The sequence below is a fragment of the Artemia sp. Qi Xiang Cuo genome, chromosome 4 (genome assembly GCF_049724085.1).
Source record: "Artemia sp. Qi Xiang Cuo chromosome 4, ASM4972408v1, whole genome shotgun sequence".
Lineage (NCBI taxonomy): Eukaryota > Metazoa > Arthropoda > Branchiopoda > Anostraca > Artemiidae > Artemia > Artemia sp. Qi Xiang Cuo.
This window is the reverse complement of record NC_142797.1, coordinates 60712488-60735213: the sequence shown is the minus strand read 5'-3', so window position 1 is coordinate 60735213 and position 22726 is coordinate 60712488. Positions and strand designations below refer to the sequence as shown.

At 36.1% G+C, this 22726-nt stretch overlaps 1 protein-coding gene across 1 annotated transcript in view; it reads left to right on the top strand.

Annotated features, from left to right (window-relative positions):
- Positions 1 to 22726, top strand: part of LOC148953298 (apoptosis-inducing factor 1, mitochondrial-like) — a 71687-nt gene that overhangs the window by 45178 nt on the left and 3783 nt on the right. The window contains exons 8-9 of the mRNA XM_089088468.1: positions 1013 to 1197; positions 16699 to 16854. Of these exons, the coding sequence (XP_088944594.1) occupies positions 1013 to 1197; positions 16699 to 16854 (341 nt within the window). The remainder of the gene's footprint in view (positions 1 to 1012; positions 1198 to 16698; positions 16855 to 22726) is intronic.

Sequence of the window (22726 nt, the reverse complement as noted above, 5' to 3'; positions counted from 1 at the left end):
TACTACTGCTCTTAAAATTTAACCAAATCAAAATAGCGTAAGTGTATCCAAGCTATCAAAGAAAGTAAACAGATTTTTTTGCGAATGGTATCAAGTTATCTATTTCAGGTCAACTAGAGGAGGTATGAAACTAAGTTAAACATTACTATTTGTGTCAAAATTTTTAAAAAAGTATGTTGTTAAAAATTGCTGAAAATTTTTCTCCAGCATACATATAGCAGGCCAAACTGTAAAGTCCAAACTGTAAACGAAAAGATTTTAAGTATTATTTCCTTTTTCCCTGGAAAGACTATGTCAATATAAAACGAACAGAAATTAGTTAAAAAATTTTTTTTCACAAAACATGTTTTTCAAAGAAAAGTAAAGAACTTCATTAAACCAAAAATGAGCAAAAATAAAATCAAATAATCTACCAGCGTGAAACTACCACAAATCAGCATCGATAAATAAATGAAACCCAAAGCGAACAGAAATTACATTAAATAACCGAGTTAAACTCAAAACCAGCAGAAATTAACATGAGTAGGGCTCAAAACCCCTATGCCCTCCCAAGGCCAGAACATAATTTGCACTTATGAATGAATGAAATACAAATGAATGTGCATTGTCAGTTTAATATACATGATATTTAGTAATCAAAATGTTAATATTATTTGATTTATTAAAGTTATAAAAGTAAAAACATTTATATCTTTTCAGTAAACTTCTTCGCGCCGTCACATTTTATTAATTATTTTTTTTTTTTATATAAACCCACCTCCTCTCCTCTCAGTGACGACAAATTTTAAATTCAATACATATCTAATTTTAACTTTAGATGTCACCTACTCTTTTTAATATTTTTTTTTTAAACGAAGAATGGGAAAAAAGACATCTTTCAAGTTTTTCTGTTTGTTTTAGCCAAAAACCTTCTTTTTTTAGCCAAAAAACTTCTTTTTCAAAATTTAGAATTGAACCTGAATATTTTTTGAAATATTTTTGTTTTCTCTTATATAGGTGCATTACTTTTTAGGCAAACCTTATTGGCATCAGTCCATGTTTTGGTCAGATTTGGGACCAGAAATTGGTTATGAAGCAATTGGTATTGTTGACAGCAGTTTACCAACAATGGGAGTTTTTGCAAAAGCAACAGCTAAGGATACCCCCAAAGCAGTTGTTGAAGCTACTGATGAACCTATGAGATCCGAAACTGAAAACGTAATTCTTTTCAATGTTTCTCAATCGTTGTTGACACTTTTGAATATCATTCCATTCTTTGTGGTATCAGGAAAAGCCGATGAGAGGGGAATGTTGCTGGAAGACTATAGGGGTAATTACAATCATTACGGTCAATAGACCTCATCAAAAAGACAATAAACAATTTTGATTAATCACTAGTTCTCGGGGTCCTTTTCCAGATCAATGGGAAAGAGTACTCTAAACGATAATAATCGGGATCGAGAATCGGGGTCTATCAGGACTTCGTGACCATAAGATCAGGACTCTATGAAGAATATCTTTATTGGTGAGCTTCCACTAAGTTTGAATCACTGTTATTTCAGTTTTAAGTGGATTTAGCTCTCCGTGCTAGCTTAATCTATATTGGGTAACTGTTTGGGTTCCACCTGACTCTATAAATAACAGTATTAGTCAAATTTGTTTGCGAATGGGTCTCGTGCAAGACCTGAAAGGAGAATTAAATAGCAATTCTCACACATCTCGTCAATAACACTTCTGTTTTCACATACACTGCAGCCGGAATAAAACATATCCTACTCTTGAAAGTAACTACTCTTTTTTCTTTAAAATTAGAAGGAATAAAAAAAGTTACATAAACAATACTGGTAAAACAAGAAATAAATTTACATAAATCAAAGAATAAAGTGCTGTAAGACAAGACAAGGATATAACCGTGGATCTTTTATACCCCTAGTTACTCGTGGATTAAGTCGCTTCAATTTACGGGTATTAAATTGAAACAAAAGAGTGATGTATGGCAAAATGCATAGGAAACATAAAATTTGGGACATATATTTTAACATTAAGAGGTTAGGGGTGAAATAAAGGGAAGCGCTTTTAGGAATGATATAAGTAATACTAAAATACTTATATAACTTCTAAAAAGGCTTCACTTTGCTTTATCCCCCCCCTCTAATGTGCAAACATATAGTCCAAACTATATTTCCCATGCATTTTGCCCTGCGTCACTCTTCTGTTTCAACTTAATACCCGTAAATGACTCAAAAGCACATTTTAAACGTGGGTATAGGTATCAGAGGTAACGCTATAGTGTTGCCTATTGTATATGCCATAAGATTCCAATGTTTTATCATTATTATTTGTTTCTTTTTTTTCATCCCAGAAGCGCTTGTTATGGAAGGGGTGACCGTATAAACTTCGCGAAGAGGGGGGGGGCTCATTCGATTGGATATTGGATGTTCTATTCCTCTTTTTAAGAGTCAAAAGTGATTGGAGGGCAACTAGCCCCTCCACACCCCCTTCTCCCCAAATACATATGATAGAAATTGTGAGGCAGCCATTTTGTTCAAAATAAACCAAAGATCGGATATAAGATACTCCGAAGTCGACCCCCCCCCCCAGAGCCTGCGGTCAGGCTTTGTAAGTTATGCCCTGGGGGCATATATGTTTCTTATTAAAGGGGTGCTTTAATAAGAACCTACGATCTCAAAAGAGATCGTAGGGCAACTAGCCTCCCCGACGCACTTTTTTCCCCAAACGCATCCGATACAAATTTTGAGATAGCCACTTTGTTAAAAATAGTTCAAATATCAGATAAAAAAATGCTAAGGTCGATACAACCCAACAGGGACTAGGGACAAGGGTTATTAACTATGTCTCAGCGGAATACATGGTCTTTATGGAAGAGATGGTCGTCAAACCATCGTAGGAGGCTCATTTGATTGGAAATTGAAATTTCTATAGTTCCGTTTTAAGAGTCAAAAGTGATCGGAGGGCATCTAGCCCCCCCCCCCACATTCACTCTTTTTACTCAAAATCCATCCAATCACAATGTTGGGATAGCCACTTTGCTCGAAATAATCCAACGATCAGATAACAAAAACTTCGGGGTCAACATAACCCCCCAGAGCCCGGGGGAAGGGTTTTAGCTTATACCCCAGGGGTATATAAGGTTTTTATGGAAGAGGTGGTCGTATAAGCTTAAGCTCCGGAAGGGACTCGTATGATTAGAAATTGGAAGTTTCAGTTCCCTTTTAAAGAGTCAAAAGTGATCGGATGGCAACTAGCCCCCCCCCCCCCATCAGGTCCTTTTTCCCCAAATGTATCTGATAAAAATTTGGAGATGGTGTTCATAATGGACCAAAAATCATATAGAAAAAACTCCGAAGTTTACCCCTGTTGTAAATTATGCCCCTGTGGCAAATAAGGTTTCTATGGAAGGGATGGTCCTTTCGAGGGACTCATTCGATTGGAAATTGAAAGTTTTAATTCGCTTTTTAAGAGTCAAAAGGGACTGGAGGGCAACTAACCTCTTCCTACCTTCTTTTCCCCAAATCCATCTGATCAAATTTTTTAGATAACCATTTTTTAAATAAGTTCAAAAATAGATAACAAAAACTCTGGGGTCGACACAACTCCCAAGAGCCGGGGGCAAGTGTTTTAAGTTAATCCCTGGGGACATATAAGGTTTTTATGTGAGGGTTTTTAAAATAATTCAGAGATCAGATAAGCCCGACTCTCACCTTCAATAAAAAAAAAAAAAACAACTTATTAATGATATTTTATTTTGAAACTTATTGAAGCTAACCTCTGTCCCTCCATAGCCTGAACTTCCTCCTTTTCCCCCTAAAAACTTATCAGTGGAAAATCATGGGAGCTAATCCCTGGTCTTCCCTCCATGGTCTGGCCCCCCGTTAAAAAACAAGTTACCAACGATATTTTGTTTCAAAAATCACGTTAACTGACCCCTGGCACTCGCTCTACGGCCCAATCTCCCCCCCCCAAAAAAAAAACCTATTGCCAATATTTTATTCCGAAAATTATGGGAACTCATCCCTTGCCCTCCATACCCTGTCCCTCCCCCCCCCCCAAAAAAAAACAACGACTTACTAACGATACATTATTTCAAAACCTATGGAAGCTGACTCTTGACCCTCCATGGCCCGATCCCCCTCCCCCTCGAAAAAACTTGTCAATTATAAATCATAGGAGCTGCATGGTTTATAAAGCACGTGCCCACCAGATGGCTCACACTTGACCCAGCTTTGCAAAGGGTCACTTGGTTTGGGAACCATTGATTGATTATTTTCTGAAGTTTATCTCTGAGAAAAATCCAAAAAATTGTGAATTCGAACTCGTATCTGTTGATTGCCAAGTTGCTTAAGGGTCAAGTAGCAGACATTGTGTTGTCACCCTAATGCAACCCTTTTGTTAGAAATAAAAGCAATCTAATGGTTTATTTTTTTTTACTTCAGTTAAATGACATTTCTAGTTCTCGAAACAATTTTCAGCCCAAAACTATATGGTTATAGTTCCACCTTGAATATCCTGAAAATTAAACAAATTTAAACTAAATAGGAAAAAAAAATTTAGAAATGTTGGAAAGATCTGGGCAAAAGGTTAATAAAAAATTGTGTATCCTGTTAAAAGGAATTTTGTTATAAAATCCCTTATTTAATGTTTGAAATTTTATTTGAGTGATGAGCTTAACGGACATCGTATTGTCCTATGATTACCTGCAAGATGTTGAAGAACGTCATAGATCTTTCTTGATGATAATACGTTAAAACTTCCAAGCTTCTTCCTGCTTGCTAAGAGACATAACCTTGAAGAGCAACTCTGCCAAACCCTTGAAGAGCTTCAGATGCTTTCATTCCACAAAGAGAAAACAACGAAAAGTTCGAACGATGTTGGTTTCATAGATACGAAGGTGCAAGTTGGTGTCTCAAGACTAGAGGTTTTGGATGGCGAGTGAAAGCTCATACAGCTTGAGAAGGATCCAGATTTGTCAGCTACAACGAAAGTTGACGAATATTGGCCCAATTTGTTGTGTTATGAAGATTCGTTTGGGAAATTTAAGTTCCCAAAGCTTGCAGGTGTTGTCAAAGCAGCATTCTGTTTATCCCATGGAAGTGCAAATGTTTCGAGGAGTATCTCACTATCAAGATAGATTATGTCTGAACAGAGAGCAGCAATGGGAGAAAGAATGTTCAGTGCAAAGCTGACATTTTCTGAAAGGTTGAAAATGTTTGTAGGCAAGTCTGAGAATGTTCCGATCACACATGACCCGATGAAGCTTGTACGGGGAGCTCGATCCAGCTACTTGAACCATCTTGAAGCTCATCGTGAACGCGAGAAAGCTCAAGAGGAGGACTATGAAAAAGAAGGGAGAAGCTGACCACGAAGAAGCTAAACTTATAGAATACCTAGAAAAAGGAAAGAAAAAACTGTTAAAACTGCAGGGAGATGATAGAATGAAAAAAGGAATTGACTGCAATAATCTGGGAGAAATCAGTGTCGCCCTGGCTCTCCTGGAAAGTTCTTAGGCATTAAGAGATGAACTGAACTGTCATATCAAAGATGTTGCAGCTACAGAAAAAATTGATAACATTCATAAACGAAAGCAAACTCTCATCACATTGCTGCTGAAAAAGAAGTCTAAGGAGAACTGATCTAATACTCGGTGACGTCGTTCTGTTTGATACATGTATCTGAATGTGTTTTTTTTTGTTATATTGTGCCTATCAAAGGTTCTTTTTTGATGTGGTTTTTTGGGTTCCATTGTAACTGAACCACCGTATAACTGAACCCCACGCAACTGAACCCCTCTAACTGAACCACCGTGCAACTGAACCACCGTGCAACTGAACCACCGTGCAATTGAACCACCGTGCTACTGAACCCTCCTGCAACTGAACCCCCTTTAACTGAACCCTCGTGCTCATCCCCCGTGCAACTCAACCCCATTTAACTAACCCCACGTGGAACTGAACCACCATGTAACTGAACCCCTGTGCAAGTGAACCACTGTGCAACTGAACCACCGTGCAACTTAACCACCGTGCAACTTAACCCTCGTGCAACTCAACCACCGTACTTACGTTGGGCGAAACACAAGTTAGAATCTTTACATGTTCAACCTTGTTGAAATTGTTTGCTTTTTAAGTCTTTATATAAATTACTGTCAAGATGATTTATAAAAATGCTCTCTTATGTTGTCACAAAAACAAAGAAAATCGGACGTCATGAACTCTTAAATCCAGGTTTATTTCTTTTTTATGGTTGTTAATGGGGGTTCCCTTCACCCTGTCACTTTCTACGGGTCTAAGCGTTTACCTCCCTCCCCCGCGGAAAATTTCCCCTCCTCCACCCACGGAAACCCCATCACCTGGAGAATACCCCCCTCGCGGAAACTATGTTTTTCAAATTTAAAAATCTTCTTTGAGTCGTGTTATTTTTTAGTTTAACTGAGAAGTTCAAAGGGAAGTGGAAAAGAGGAATTTATGCGTAAATATTACCCCCCCCCCCGTGCAAATGCTTTCTTCCCATGAAAGATCCTCCAGAAACCCCCCACACAAAAAATTTCCGTATGTTTCCCAATGACAAATACTATCTGTAAGCAATAGACAAATCAAACCAACTTAAAAAGGAACTGAAACTTCTGCAATGGGGTTATCTGATTGTTTTGTAGCTAGGAAGAGAGGGTGCATTTTGATTCCAAAACATCTCAGCTCTCATTGAGTCTTCAAATAAATACAGAATTAGTTCTAAGGGAGAGACGACAGGAGGATGGAGGTAGAAATTGTTTGAGAATACCCAGGCATTTCTAGTCTTTTTTTATAAGCCAAAAGTGATTGGAGACTAACCAACCGCAAGAGGTATTTTTTTGGGGTGGGGGGGGGGGGTGGGGGATATTTTCGAAGGGTAGGTATTTTCTGGGAGGGGGGTATTTTCCGTGAGGCGTTATTTTCCACGGGGTGTTTTCCTTAAGGGATGTTTTTGCGTTGGGGGGGGGGGGGGTAAACGGCGGCTCTCACCGTCTACATACTGTAATTTTTTTTCCACTTTGCTTATTTTGTTGTTTTCATTTTTTGTATTTTCTACGCTCGTAGTTGTTTATCGTTTGGTTTGAAAAAGGTTAATTACCTGCTTCGGTGGAGCCGACACAAAAGCTACATTCTCTTTTTGTTTGGAAGCTTTTGGTTTGATTTTTTTTTTCTTACGTAGATGAACTAGACCTGTCCTGAACGATGAGTAATAAAAATCTCTGCTGAAAATATCGGAATTTTGGGAATTTAGATAACAAAAAAATCCCTTTTTGTTGCGCTTTCTTTAAATTGATTAAAAATATTCTTTCGAAAAACAATATTTCAAATAAAAATAAAGAGCCATATTAAACCAAAGACTAGAATTAATAAATTCCTATAATCATTAAAACCCAAAATGATAAGAGATTACTACAGAAAAAAAAATATACGCAGACCGAACAGAAGTTAAAACAAACGATTATAGAAAGCATGGGGGTTTTGGGAAAAACAAAAAAGGGGGCTATAGAGTTACATGCTGAACCTCCGTTCTAACAAACCGCCATTTAACTCAAGGCTGCTTTAACCCAGTCCTCATTTAAATCAAATCCCGAACGTAAGTCAAGGCCTAAAAATAAGTTTGAACTAAGGCTGATTAAAAGCTAAAAATCTATTTCTCGCTTCATTTGCGGTTTCCAACTTGTATTACTCATCAATGTAACCCCTAAACCCTCTAAATTGAATGAAACTTTCAGGATTGGACCTATCGCCAAAATCATGGCCAGATAAAGTTTTCTTTTTTATTGCAAACTATGAACTTTTCATTAGGACTTGGGTAAGGATGTGCCAAGGGGCAAATAGACGCATCGATTTTACAATTACAACCGGTTCTCGAAGCTCTTTCCGTTTTACTTTTGAAGTTATGTAAAAGCATTTTGGTGTGTCTTTGTCATTCTGATGTCTGAGTTTGCTATAACTAAATCTAAACGTGGTGGAAATGTTCTAACCTTGAATGGACATGAGTACACTTTCCATAAAAACTTTAAGAATGGCTCCATCTTATGGAGATGTCTCAATTATGTTACATATAAATGTTCAGCTACTATAACAACAAGAAATGAACAAATTGAGACGCAACCACGTGACCACTTACATTCTGGTGATCCATTAAACATTCAAAGGAATCAGGTTCTAGCTGAAATTAAAGGTGCAGCCGCAGCAATAAGGGTTTCTACTACAAATATCCTAAGTGGAAAGTTGAAAAATTTAAATGAAGATATAATGTCAAGACTACCAAAAAAAGCTCAGTTGAATCAACTATTCAGAGGGAGAGGCGGAACAAAACATTTGGGCAAAGAGAGCCACAGTCGTGAACTTTTTCGATTCCCCAAGAATATAAGGATTTAGTTCTCATTGACTCAGGAGAAAATGATGACAAAAGAATTTTGGTTCTGGGAAACAACAATATGGCGAAACTTCTTGAAAGATCGGAATTAGTTTGGAAATTATTTAAAGGAATAAAAAGTGACATCGGCATTCAAAGATTATTGGCCATTCAAGAACAAAACGGCATAGAAGGTATTAGAGGCAAATACAAAGTTATTGCTGAAAGGTTGTCTATGAAAGTTCAGGGATATTCTTATGAAACTGACAAGCTCAAATATCTTCGGCAAATAGCCCATTTGCAAGTTTCGTAAAGTCAGTATTAATTTCATATTAGCGAATGTTTGATATGAAAATTTATGTGAAAAGTTTCATATAAGTGAATAATATGACTAAATTCATACTAATAAACGGAAAAGTAGTTTATGACATTAAGTCTTTGTGTGATTAATGCAATAAACACATAACTGAAAATATTATGCTCCTCTTTTATTATTAAGGAATGTATACTACTAGCATTACTACTACTACTACCAACTTACTGCAGCGTCAGACTGCTTAAGGCTAACACAGCTACACACGCTCCTCCTCCATCTCAATCGATGGAGAGCTTCCCTTTTAAAACCCTCCCAAGAAGTTCTTATTTCCCTTAAACATTTCCTTATGATATCTGTCAACTTCATTAGGTGATAACCTGGTTTTCGTTTGGGGTACTTGTCCATTGTTCAGAAAACCCCCAAGATGATTCAATTTACAGATATACGGGTTGAAACAAGTGAGATGTTTGGGGAATATATATAGTTTGGGCAATATATTTTCATATTAAGGGGGGGGTGGGTTAAATATAAAGGCGGTGCACGCAAAATGTAACCTAACCTAGCCAAAATACCAACTCTATATATTAAAATATTTAATTAAATCAAAACTACAATGTAGTTTTGGTAAATTTTTCGTTATTCATATTATTGACTTACGAATAAAGTAAACATACCACTCGATGCCTCTTTTTATGCTCTTTCCGAATATAATAACCATTTTTGTCGGAAATTGAATTTTACCCCCCCCCCCCTTATATATACCAATTCAGGGTATATATTTGCACATTAGGGGGTTGGGGGAAAGTTTAAACTTACCTCTCATTTACATCAGAAATAAAATTTACCCACACACCCCTAATTTGAAAATATATACCCTTAATTGGTATATACAGGGGTGGGGGTAAAAATTAATTTCCGACAAAAATGATTATTATATTTGGAAAGAGCATAAGAAAAGGCATTGAGTGGTATGTTTACTTTGTTTGTAAGTCAATAATATGAATAACGAAAAATTTACTGTAGTTTTTCCCTTGAGCCTAAGTTAATTGTCTCCGAATACAGACCGGTTATTGTCTGATCTTACAGATCCAAATTCTTGGTGTTTTCTGAATAATGGACAAGAACCTTGTTTGGTTCTAGATGGTTGGCAAACAAGGACAATCTTTGGCAATCCTTCAACCGCAACACGTGTCCTAGCCCTCACGTATTTTTCATCATTGTAGCCCTAGAAAGTGGGATTAAAGCACATTTTTTATAGCTCTAGAACAGCCCTACAACTTTTATCTATATATCGAATTAGCTCCTTTAAAAGTTTCAAGAATATTTCTAGCTATTAATTAAAAAAGAACTTTCCGAAAAATACGTTTTTCAAAGAAAAGTAGAGGCCATTTTAAACTTAAGCTCAGCAGATACAAATACCTGTTAAAATTCAAACTCAAAACGACCAGAAGTTAGGCCTACTGTTAAAGAATAAATGAAACCAAAAACGAACAGAAATTAAATAAACAATCATAGAAAAACATACAACAAGCAATAACATGAATGTATAAATAGATTTTAAAGCGAGTAATGCTTGGATTGAATATGAAAATGAATCTTAAAACGAAAAAAAATATTTTCCCGTTGAAGCATAAATGAAACTTAAAACGAACAGAAATTAAATAAACAATCAATGCAAACAAACGTACAATAGATATTAATGTAAATTAATAAATAAATCTTAAAATGAGTGAAACTTAAATTGAGTATGTAAATCAAGCTTGAAGTGAACAAAAATCACCACAACCTAGAGTTTGGGTATCACCTCCTTCTCTCACTGTAAAAGTCTAAAACCTACTGCGTCATTGGCGCTTTACTGAAAACCAATTTTATGACAAATATTTTCTTTTATACTTAATATTGAAAATAAACAATAAAATTGTAGTAGCATTTTGAACTGATGAGCTTTCAGCAATTAATATCATTACACATCAAATATTCAGTTTAATTTATTAACTCTTTTTAAAGTTGCTCAAGACGAATATAGTTTCACTACAAACAAGTGTTTGGATGCTGCCTCCTTTCTTTACTGTAAATAAAAACCAAAAGCCTGCTGCGTCACTGGCGCTTAACTAAAAACGAATTATATTACAAATATTTTCTTTTCCAGTTCTTACTGTAGTTTTATTTTTATATAAAATAAAAATACAATTACAGTGAAATAAATTCTTGAACTGATGGATCTTTCAACAGTTAATATAATTATACATCAAATATTCAACTTGATGTTGTTTATACTTTCCAAGACTGTTCAAGACGTATATAGTTTTCAGTAAAGCGCCAATGACGCAATAGGTTTTAGATTTTTACAGTGAGAGAAGGAGGTGGTACCCAAACTCTTGTTCGTAGTGATTTTTGTTCGTTTCAAGTTTGATTTTCATGTTCAATTTAAGTTTCACTTGTTTTAAGATTTATTTATTAATTTACTTTAATATATAATGTATGTTTGTTTGCATTGATTGTTTATTTAATTTCTGTTCGTTTTAAGTTTTGTCTTTCAACAATTGATATCATTATACATCAAATATTCAATTTGATGTTGTTTATACTTTCCAAGACTGTTCGAGACGCATATAGTTTTCAGTAAAGCGCCAATGACGCTGTAAGTTTTAGACTTACAGTGAGTGAAGGAGGTGATACCAAAACTCTTGTTTGTACCTATTTTTGTTCCTTTCAAGCTTGATTTTCATATTCAATTTAAGTTTCTCTCGTTTTAAGATTTATTTACTAATTTACATTAATATCTATGGTGAATGGTGGTCATGGAAGGGGTGTTAGTTTCTTTCCAATCACTTTCGACTATTAAAAAGGGAACTAGCCATTTATATTTCCAATCGAATGAGCCTTTTCTGAAGTTTCTACGACAACGCTTTCTATAAAAACCTTATATGCCCCCAGTGCATAATTTAAAACCCTTGCCCTGAGGACTGTGGGGGGGGGGGTGTTGTTATCCTCAAAGACCCAATGTTATGAATTTTTAATTACATTGAACAAAATAGATATCTAAAAATTTTGATTGGATGTGTTTGGGGAAAAGAAGGGCGTGAGAGGAGGGTTAGTTGCCCTCCAATCACTTTCGACTATTAAAAAGGGCACTAGTCCTTTGAATTTCCAGTCAAATGAGTCCTTTTTGAAGTTTCTACGACAAAGCTTTCTATAAAAACCTTATATGCCCCCAGTGCATAACTTACAACCCGTGACCTGAGAGCTGTGAGGGAGTGTCCCCCTCAGAAACATAATTTCTATCGGAAAATCAACTACACTGAACAAAATGGCTATCTCAAAATTTTTATTGAATGTGTTTGGGGAACTGGTGCGCGTGGAAGGGGTGTTAGTTGCCTTCCAATCATTTTTGACCCTTAAAAAGGGCACTAGAACCCTTGATTTCCAATCGAATGAGCTCCCTTTGAAGTTTTTACGACGACCCCTTCCATATGAAGTGCCTGACGGAAAAAAAAATAATAAGACATTGGAGCCGTATGGCCTTTACTATAGGCAACGCTATAGCGTTGTCTCTGATATATAGGATATCGCAGTACATGCCAATTAGCTGGAACCCACGCAAGAAGTGAAGTTTGGTTAATGCTAATGAAATAAAACAGAATAGGATGAAAATGTAATAGTTTAGAAACAAATTTCGGCTATATATTTGCACAATAGGAGTGGCGGGTAAAGCACAGCATATGTTAAATACGTAACCTAACCTAGGTACCTTTTTTCCCCCTAAACCCCAAAAAACAAAAGTTGTAAATATTGTAAAGGCAGTGACAAACCACGGTCTGTAATCCAATTCTCTATTGAAAGAAACCCGTTTGACTAGTTTCTGAAGCATCTTCCCTATATAATATATCGCGTGGGTTCCAGCTAATTGACAAGTACTGACATCGCTTATATGCCCTTTCGAAAACCTGCTTGCAAATAATATTTTGTTTAATTAAAACATCCTCTAAACGTTCCTTAAAAGTTTCACTTTAATACTCTTAGCATTATTAGTTACAGTAATCGTAGTAGTAATATTAGTAGCATATACATGGAGTCTTCTGGCTAGTTCGAAGTCCCCCGCCCACAACCTGAAAGGTCTGAATTATTAATGGAAGCCGTTCTTGAGATATTGCTGTGTAACCCTTTTGAAATTGTGCATAATCATAGTCAATTTGATTCAGTTCATTATCCGCCGAAATATTCCTTGACAGCTTCACCTTAATACCCTTAGCTTGCACATTAGCAGTAGTAGAATTAGCAGCAGTATGCACATAGCACCTTTTATTTTCTTCAACACACCAAACTGTCCCTAGGATATTGCTGATGCGCCCTTTGGCAACCTGTATACAGATGGCGTGATGTGATTCACTTCACCTTCCACCCTCAACATTCCCTGAAAATTCCACCTTCACACCGTTCATTACCGTTAGGTACAGCTGTAACGATAGTCCCAGTAATAGTATTAGTAGTAATATTAATAAGCACTAGTGCTAGTAGAAGCAGTAGCATTAACATATTGCCTTTTGGTCAGCTGACGATTCCTCTCTTCAAGTTCTAGAAGTTTCAACTTAATACGATTAGCTGTTGCTATCCCATTGCCGATATATCCTTTTTATAACCTATATGTTCATGTAGTTGCTTAATTTTCATCTTAATACTTTTAGCTTACAAGTGGTTGCAATAGAAGTAGCAGTTGAACTAGTAGTAGTAGTTGTTGCAGCAGCAGTAGTAGTAAATGTAATTAAAATAGTAATAGCCTTAGCAGTAGCGTGCACAGGGCCGGATTTAAAGCTTTGACGCTTAAGAACCAAGCGTTTTTGCCACTCCGTTTTTGCAAGATTTTCAGGGTTATTCCCAAAAATTCGGGACTAATGGAAGCAATTACCAGAAACAAACTGATGAGCGAAAAGTGATGAAAGAGAGGGGCAATACCGAACACTTAGCCACCATTCTTAGGAAAAATCTGACAGTTTATAAGTGACCATGAAATTCCTGTGTTGTTTTAAAGTCACTTTTCTGTGAATAGGCAGCGTGGCGGCAGAGTGCACCTGGCGACGATAAATCACATCAGTCCAGTTTTTGTCAGGAAAAAATCACTCAGTGATAACTTATTGCTGCCTCTGGCATTATGCGCCCCTAGCTCCGGGACTAGGGACCAAGTGGTAAATCCAGGCCTGAGCATGCACATATTTCCTTTTGGTGAATTGACTTTCCCCTTAAGCACTCTCTGAAAGTTCCTACTTAATACACAAATCCCTTTTTGAGATACGCCATTTTGAAAATCTGCATGCACATAGTGTCTTTTGATTTAGTTCAAGTTCCCCTCAAATACCCCCTTCTGTCAAATTTTCAACTTGATATGCGTAGCCTTAATAGTGCTAGTTGAATAGTAGCAGAGGTCGTAGTAGGAGCTGTAGTAGTAATAATAGTGTTGAATTAGTAGTAGTAGCAGCAGTATTAATAGCAGTAGTAGCTGGTAGTTGCCCCAGAAGTTTCATCTTGATACGCTAAGCTGTTCCAAAAAAAAATTGCTGATACACCTGTATGAGCAATCTGTATGTTATTGCAAGTTACCAATTGTTAAAATTTAAGGTTTTTATTGAAGGGATGGTCGTAAAAACTTTGGAAGGAGGCTCATTCGATTGGAAATTGAAAGTTCAAGTTCAGTTTTGAAGAATCAAAGGTAATCAGAGCACAATCAGACTTTCCCTCCCAACCGACATTCCCCCTCTCCCAAATACATCCGATCAAAATAAAAATAAACATTTTGTTCAAAATAGTCTGAAGGTCAAATAACCATGCCTTTGGGGTTAACAACCCCACCAGCAGCATCTGGGGCAAGGGTTGTAAGTTAGGCTAGTTGATCATTGCTAACGCATAAGGTTTTTGTAGAAAAAAATTGTATTAACTTTGGGGGGGGGGGCTCAGTCGATTGGAAATCAAAAGTTCCAGTGCACTTTTTCAAAGTTAAAAGTGATCAGAGGGCTTCCACCCCACCCTGTTTTTTTCCCAATTACATCTGATCTAAATTTTGAGACGGTCATTTTATTTAAAACAGGTCAATGGTTAAATAAAAATACCATAGTTAAATAACTTTGTTTCATTGCCCTCAGCCTCTGGTGCAAGGGCTGTAAGTTATACAAGTTGCCTATTGTTAACATGTAAGTTTTTTTTTATCAAGAAAAGACGGAATGTTTGGTCCTATAAATAAAAAAAGCAGGCAGCATTAAGGTCAAACCTTAGGGAAATGTCAAGAAGAATGCCAAACACAATCAAAAAGCATTTATTCCTTTATTGGTTGTGAAAAGGAAGTAGCAGGAACATTTACAATGGCTGATGGTATCAGCCGTCACATTGTTTGGAAAATATTTAGGAGCATCTTCAACTAAATCAAGAGGTACAAAGTGCATCCAGTTTTAAAAGACGTTGTATCTGCAATGTGTCGAGAACAGCTAAGGGTATAAACCTGAGGATATGAAGTTAAAACTTTCAGGGCAAGTTGAAGGAATGTTGAAAAAAAAGTCTGGAGTGCAACCAGTCCCTCTCTCATGTCCTTTTTAGTTGCAATCTCCTCAAGGACATCTGATCAAAATTTGATATCTAGATTCACAAAGGTCAAATATTTTAGACACATATGGTTATTACTTAACGTCCAAAAGGTCCGATTCATCTAAAAAACAGAGTAATAAATCAGCTTTAATGGTTTGTGACATCGGATCTTCTTTTTCTTTTGCAAAAATAAAGCAAAGCTTTTTAATGAATACTTTTGACAGGCGTTTATATCAAGAATTTAAGAAACAAACAATTTCAACAAGGTTGAACATGTAAAAATTCTAACTTGTGTTTTACCCAATGATATTACCTAATAATTTTAGAGAACTGAAAATCTGAGTTCAGTGGTTCAGATGCACGATGGTTCAGTTACACGAGGGTTCAGTTGCACGGTGTTTCAGTTGCACGATGGTTCAGTTGGACGGTGGTTCAGTTGCACGGTGGTTCAGCTGGACGGGGGTTCATTTGTACGGTGGTTGAGTTGCACGGGGTTCAGTTACACGGGGTTTAGTTACTTTGGGGTTTAGTTACTTGGGGGTTTAGTTACATGGGGGTTTAGTTACATGGGGGTTCAGTTAAATGGGGTTGAGTTGCACGGGGGTTTAGTTACACGAGGGTTTAGTTAAATGGGGTTCAGTTTTCCGGCGGTTCAGTTACACGAGGGTCCAGTTGCACGGGGGTTCGATTATACGAGGGTTCAGTTGCACGGTGGTTCAGTTACAAGGTGGTTCAGCTACACGGTGGTTCAGTTACAGGGGTTCAGTTGGTTGGGGTTCAGTTACACGGTGGTTCAGTCACACGCACACCGATTTATTGTACCTTCATATACAAAATAAATATAAATAAACGATAAAGAGAAGCACAATGAAAAAATAAAGATTTAGGAATGATGAATACCGTCATCGAGAATTTGAGATGCACTTCCGACTGTGTAAACTGATATTATTTTGGTCACTTTTTTCGTGCCACGAGGCACTTTTTCAACTTTTTTAGAGTGGAAAAGTGTGAAGTAGCCCTGATATTTCCGTTTATTAATTAATTTCTAATTTATTTTTTAATTTATTACTATTTGATTATTGTTAGCTATTTTGAATTGATTATTTTAAATATTATTATTTAATTATTTTTTATTTTTAATTAATTTTATTAATTAATTAAAATTTATTAATTATTTGCATTTATAAATTGCGTCCTCTACTTTGTTTTTATAAAAATAAAATTTCAGAATTACAAGAATGAATATAACCATAAGATTATTTATTTGAAAGTTTGCGCCCCTAAAATTTCTGCGCCCCGGAAAAGTGCCTCCTCTGCCCCCCCCCCGAAAACCGCCCCTGTGTTTCCTAATTCAATTATTTTATTATTATTTGAACTTGAAAATTAGGAGACTAGAGTATAATACGTTCCATTTTAAAGTTGTTTATGTATCTGTCCTTTTCCAGACTGCTGTGACTCCCGCTGTTGACGTGTCCGCTGTTCCTCACGCACCAAAAACAGGCGAAGAATATGGAAAAGGTGTTGTGTTTTACTTGAGGGATGACACAGTGGTTGGTGTTGTTATGTGGAATGTCTTTAATAGGATGCAAATTGCAAGACAGGTAATTATGACTTATTATGGAATTAAAAATTTAACTTCTTTTTTTTATAATTATTTTTTAGGTTGATCAGATCAGGCGTTGCCTCTAGTAAAGGCCATAAGGCTTCAATGTTTTATTATTATATAATAAAGCAATATAGAAGGGACAACATGGGAATTACTTGTGAGGCTAACGGAGAGGTGAAAGGGTATAATTATTTCGATAGAACATAATTTTATGCGCAGAAATTTTGATGGGCATCATGGGTGCCGGCAAGAGGGCAGGGCGGGCCATGCCCCCCTGTAAATTAGGAACTATTAAGTAATTATAAGGAAACCAAAGAAAAGAGAGCAGAATAGGTAAAAAACATGGAAAAAATGTTTATTGCCCCATTGTTGGCTTCCTACCAATACATTTTCATCCATAATAAGGAAGATATAAGTTCTAATTTGTGACTGAGTAACGCCCAACCAGTTTTCCACAAACATTTTTTCTATATGATTTGGTTAGAGCAAAAAAAAAAAAAAAAAACAAAAAAAAAAAAAATTCTTCATAGTAATGAATGGTAAGTAAATAACGACACTTTTCAATAACGAAAGTATAAGAGCCTTACTATTGATAACATTCAGTCAAAAAATCAGCTTTTTATGGTAATCTTAAATATATATTTGTTTATTAGTGATTAGTGCAGTTAATAGAACATAAGAAAGTTCGTATAATTGTAGAAAACACAAGGAAAACAACTTAATAAGGGGCAATTTCGGTAAAAATATGCCTTCAACTTTTGTTTGCGTTTCAAGAGTATCTATGAGCTGATATATGAAGCCGCTATAATCAGGAATGTTTCCCCTGAATGTAATGCTAAGAATTTCTGTGTTTTCCCCCTGAACGGATACATTTTTTGTGTTTTATTCTCAATTTTTTTTTTTGCTTCTAGGAGTGATCGTATTTATTTGTCACTTTGAAAAAGATTAAATTTTTTACACTTATGAAATATAAAGGTGTCAAATTACTGGCTTTTGGCATTAAAAATGTAATTTAAAATATTGAATCAAATAGTTTTATTTGGTTGTCTTTATCTTAGTTTTAATGTTTTACTTTGAATAAATTACTTTGATAATGCGTTACTTTTTATAAACACTGAAAATAAAGACATTAAGTATTTTGGTGTTTGATAACCAAATCGGCATTGCTCAAAACAACTTAATACTGGGAATTTATATCTTAGTTTTTTTAAGTAAGCTATTGTTTTGTGTATTTTTTGTAGCTACTTACTTTTTTCATTTTTAAATACTTTTACTTTAATTGACACATTTTTTCCATTATCTTTAGAAAATTGTTTCTCTCTAAGCTTCATTAAATAAAGAAAATCAATAATTGTACGTTGATACCGTTCTACGTTTAAATTTGCAATTTCAATTTTGGATAAAATTTGAATATACTTAAAAATTTGGCATTGAATAGTAATTTTGGTGAAAAGTCCTTATTAATATTACTATTAAAGAATTTCGGTTGTATGAAAAGGAGTATTAGTGTTTGTACGGATGGAAATTCTGTGAGACTTTTTATCTTTTACATAACTGAAGCAATCACAACCTCTACAATAGGATTTTCTTATCGATAAGTACATTACATATTTTTTTAGTACTTCATATAAATAGAAAAATAAAAATATTACTATTGAAAATTGTTGAAAACTAAGCTCCTAGCAGTATTTACCACCCCAAAGAAATTTCATGGCGGGGCTGATGATGACGTGCCTTGTCTTTTCCACCTCTGTGCTGGTAGATATGGGAATATAACATTTTAGCTATATAGAGAAACATTTTGATTAATTACTCTCCCCCTACCTTTTTCAACATTTATCTGAAGCCTCACGAAGAGTAAGCAGTTTGTCCATTAAAATGCACTTTTGTAGGAATCTACTCTACCCCCACTTAAACAATGACTCATCCCCACCTCATTGTAGCTGATGCGCAATTACAGATCACCAAATGTAGTATAATTTCATTACAAATAAAGTGAATCAACTTGGTTGAACCCAGTACTACCACCGAGTGGCATTACTTTTATTGCAACTGGGGAGCCTAAAATATAGTTGCTGTTATTAGCTTCTCAGGATTTTAAATTGATTGCAAATTCGTCCTCTTCGGGGGTAAGTCGTAGTTTGTTGCCACAAGCCGCCAAAACTGTCACCCAACCCCCAATGTTATTTTGGAGTCTGCCACCCCCCCCCCTGGAAAATTTTCTGCCGGCGCCCTTGGTGGGCATTTTTTTCGGGAAAATGTAGGCATGAATCGGTTCTTTTCTGAAAAAATTGGTAATGTCTTTAGTAAGGTGCAATTTGCAAGACAGGTAATTGTGATTTATTTTGGAATCAAAAACATAATTTCTCGTCTTTTAATCATTTTCTTTAATGCAAATAATAAAGCAATGAAGAAGGGACAACATTGGAATTGGTTATGAGACTAGCAGGGAGGACTACGTTAAAGGAGATGATAGTTCTATTTAAACATTAATTTTATGTATAGATGTTTTAAAAGACATTTCTTGCAAAATGGAGGCATAGATTTGTTCTTCCATTTAGAAGAATCTCAAGTTTAGCTTTGCCCACTTTACCCAGGTGAAATTGGCTTAAAAGTAAGATTAATCTTATCTAGGATACTCTTTATCTATGGATGGTTAGTGCTAGTGCTAGACACAGGTTAGTGCTAATGTCATGAAAATAACTTTTTCCTGAATTATTTTTAATGACACAGAAACTAGCGAAAATTGATGTTTTTCTGATTTCTTAGTGTTTGATAATGCATCAAAATTCTCATTAATCATGCTGTTCACAATTCTTTTAAACGGCCAAAAGTCATATTACCGACTGAAAAGAAAAAATCAGCAAAAACTGCGTCAATTAAATTACGAGGGCTATTCAGAAACTAGGGAACGTTTCCGTCTGACGCCGCTAGGCACGTGGTGATCACGTATGTTTTGGTGTGCGCGTGCTCGTAGCTTCAGTCGGGAGTCGGCATCCAGCCGTGAAAACGAGAACATCTCGGTGCTGCCCGTTTTCCCAATATTCCAATTTAAAATGTGCGCTGCAATTTCAAATCCCGCCAGTTGGTAAGTGCGGTCCATAATATGGTTTCTGTTAGCAAAAAACCGATAGAAATGCATCCGCAACTGTGCGAAGTGTATGGCAACGACGTAATGAATGAAAGTTTAGTGCGAAAATGGTGTATCCGGTTTAAAAATGACAGAACCAACGTGCATGATGAAGAGAGGAGTGGACGCCCGATCATTGTGACAGACGATCTTCTCGCCAAAGTTCATGAGAAGATTCGTGAAAACCGTCGCTTCACAATAACGGAGCTTTCGCTTTGCTTCCCACAAGTTTCACGGACTTTGTTGTTTGAAATTGTGACTCACAAGCTTGGCTACCATAATTTTGTGCAAGATGGGTGCCAAAAATGCTTACATATCTCTATAAAGGTCAGTGAATGGGAGCAGCCTTAACATTTCTTGACACCTACCACACACATGGTGATTCTTTACTGGATCGAATCGTAACGGGTGACGTGACGTGGGCGAAGCACGTCAATTGCGAGACAAAATTGCAGTCCATGGAGTGGGGGCAGACAAGTTCCCCCAAAAACGACAAAAAAATTTGCAAACCTTGTCAGTGAGGAGGATTATGGCTACTGTTTTTTTGGGATAGGCAAGGTGCCCTGCTTATTGACTTTCTCGAGCGTGGTGCAACAATCAACTCTGATCGGTACTGCCAAGCATTGCGCAAGCTTAGAAGAGCTGCGCAAAACAAGCGCCGAGGAAAGTTATCGTAAAAATTTTTGTCTTTTCATGACAATGGTCGACCTCACACGGCAAATCGAACTGCAGAACTTCTTGACTCATTCAAATTCGAGATTTTCCCACATCCACCCTACAGTCCCGATCTAGCACCGAGTGATTTTCACTTGTTCCCGAAGATGAAGAACTGGCTAGCGACACATTGTTTTGATGACGACGACGAGCTCCGGGCGTGCGTCATTGAGTGGCTGAGATCGCAGGCGGCAGATTCCTATGACGAAGGAATTTCAAAGCTTATCCACCGCTACGATAAGTGCCTTAATTTGTTTGGTGACTATGTAGAAAAGTAGTATTTTGGCCACTCTTTCAGATGTATATAATAAAATATTATTCATGTACCTAGTTTTTGTTTTATTACAAAATGTTCCCTAGTTTCTGAATAGCCCTCGTAGTATTTATTGGTTAAGATGTACTTCTTTAAACTTATAGTTCTTAATATGTCGATTGCCAAGGACAAGAAAATGCATAGCAGGAGAACTAGTTGACGAGGCTAACGATGTCGTATATTTTTATGTTTCCTGTGTAGTTCGTGCAATTATAATCTTATAATAGTTGTCTTGTAGATATTGGGTGTAGCTAGGAGGAGAGGGTGCACCAGTCCCAACGAAGCCCTGTCGTCCCACCACTAGAATCTCCAATTGAATATAAAATTAGTTAAATTTGAAATTAAAGCTAACACTACCTTGGTCTTCAGAAAAACTTCTATTTGCACTCATTACCAGGGCGCGCAAACAGGGATGAATACCGTTTTTTGTTTTTCGCCAAAAATGTCTCAGTAATGCAAATTTATGTTTAGCGAAAATTTTTGCTTGTGTGAATTGATAATTAAAAATATTTAATCATTGAATAAAATTCATTCGTTTAATATGTTGATAAAATCGTAGTTTAACGTTTTTTTTTCTAAAGTAAACATTATCAAATAAAAAGAGTAATACCATTAAATTCCTGTTTTACTCTCTTTCCAAACATTACTCCCTCAAAGTTTTAAAACCATCTCTGAAGCCGTTTCCAAGATATTGTAAGCAGTTTTAAAAGTCAGGTGCACAAAGCGTCCTTTGATTCAATCGGTCACGCTTGTCGTTTTCGAACTAGACTCTTACTTGTAGGTAGGGATTTTTCTACGGGAGGACGTCATAGCGACCGGTCTGTAAGAGATTCCTCGAAATACAGCTAATTAGGAACAAAAAAGTTTTAGGGACATTTGGGGGCCCTCTACCTCTACGGCAAAATGTCAGTTTAAATCATTAAAAAAGTTAAAAAAAATGTATAAAAAATGTCAAAAAAGTTAAAAAATGTCAGTTAAAAAAATGTCAGTTTAGATCGATTAAATTAGTATTTATTGGTTAAGACGTACTTCTTTAAACTAATGATTCTTAATATGTCGAGTGCCAAGGATAAGAAAATGTGAACTAGGGGAACTAGATGGGGGACTAGTTTCTTGTGCAGTTCGGAATAAAAATAAAATCACAGTCGGAATGTTCTTCTTTTAATTTTGTTTTGTTTATTCTAAAATCCTGAACAACGAAGTTTGGATTGGTAAGAGGTTGTTTAGGGGGAGTGGTGAAATATGTTTCGAAAATCTAGGGGGGAGGGCAAATTTATCATTTAAAAAAAGTAAAATGCCAAAAAAAGCATTTTTCAATGAAAATCCCCCCCTCCAAAAAAATTCAAAATCTACGAGGTTGTGTGTGTGTGAACTTCATATTTGATTTTGGGATTCTTGTGGTGGAACGATAGGGTGTCATTTGGACTGGGACACCCCATTCTCCTAGCTACAATCAATATCTACAAGATAACTATGCATTATAATTGTACGAATTACGTGGGAAATTCCTAATAATCGTCATTCAAACACACCCAATGTCTTTTAAAAAGCGAATTGTCTTAAACTGCTGTAGACGGTCGTTTTTCTGATAATCTAAAGAATCGCGAAATCAAAAAAAATTATAAGAACTGACAGAAAACAATAAATTTGCCCCAGTTCGTCCTCTCGTAGAAAAATCCCTAGCTATAGACAAGTTCGTAGATATATTTT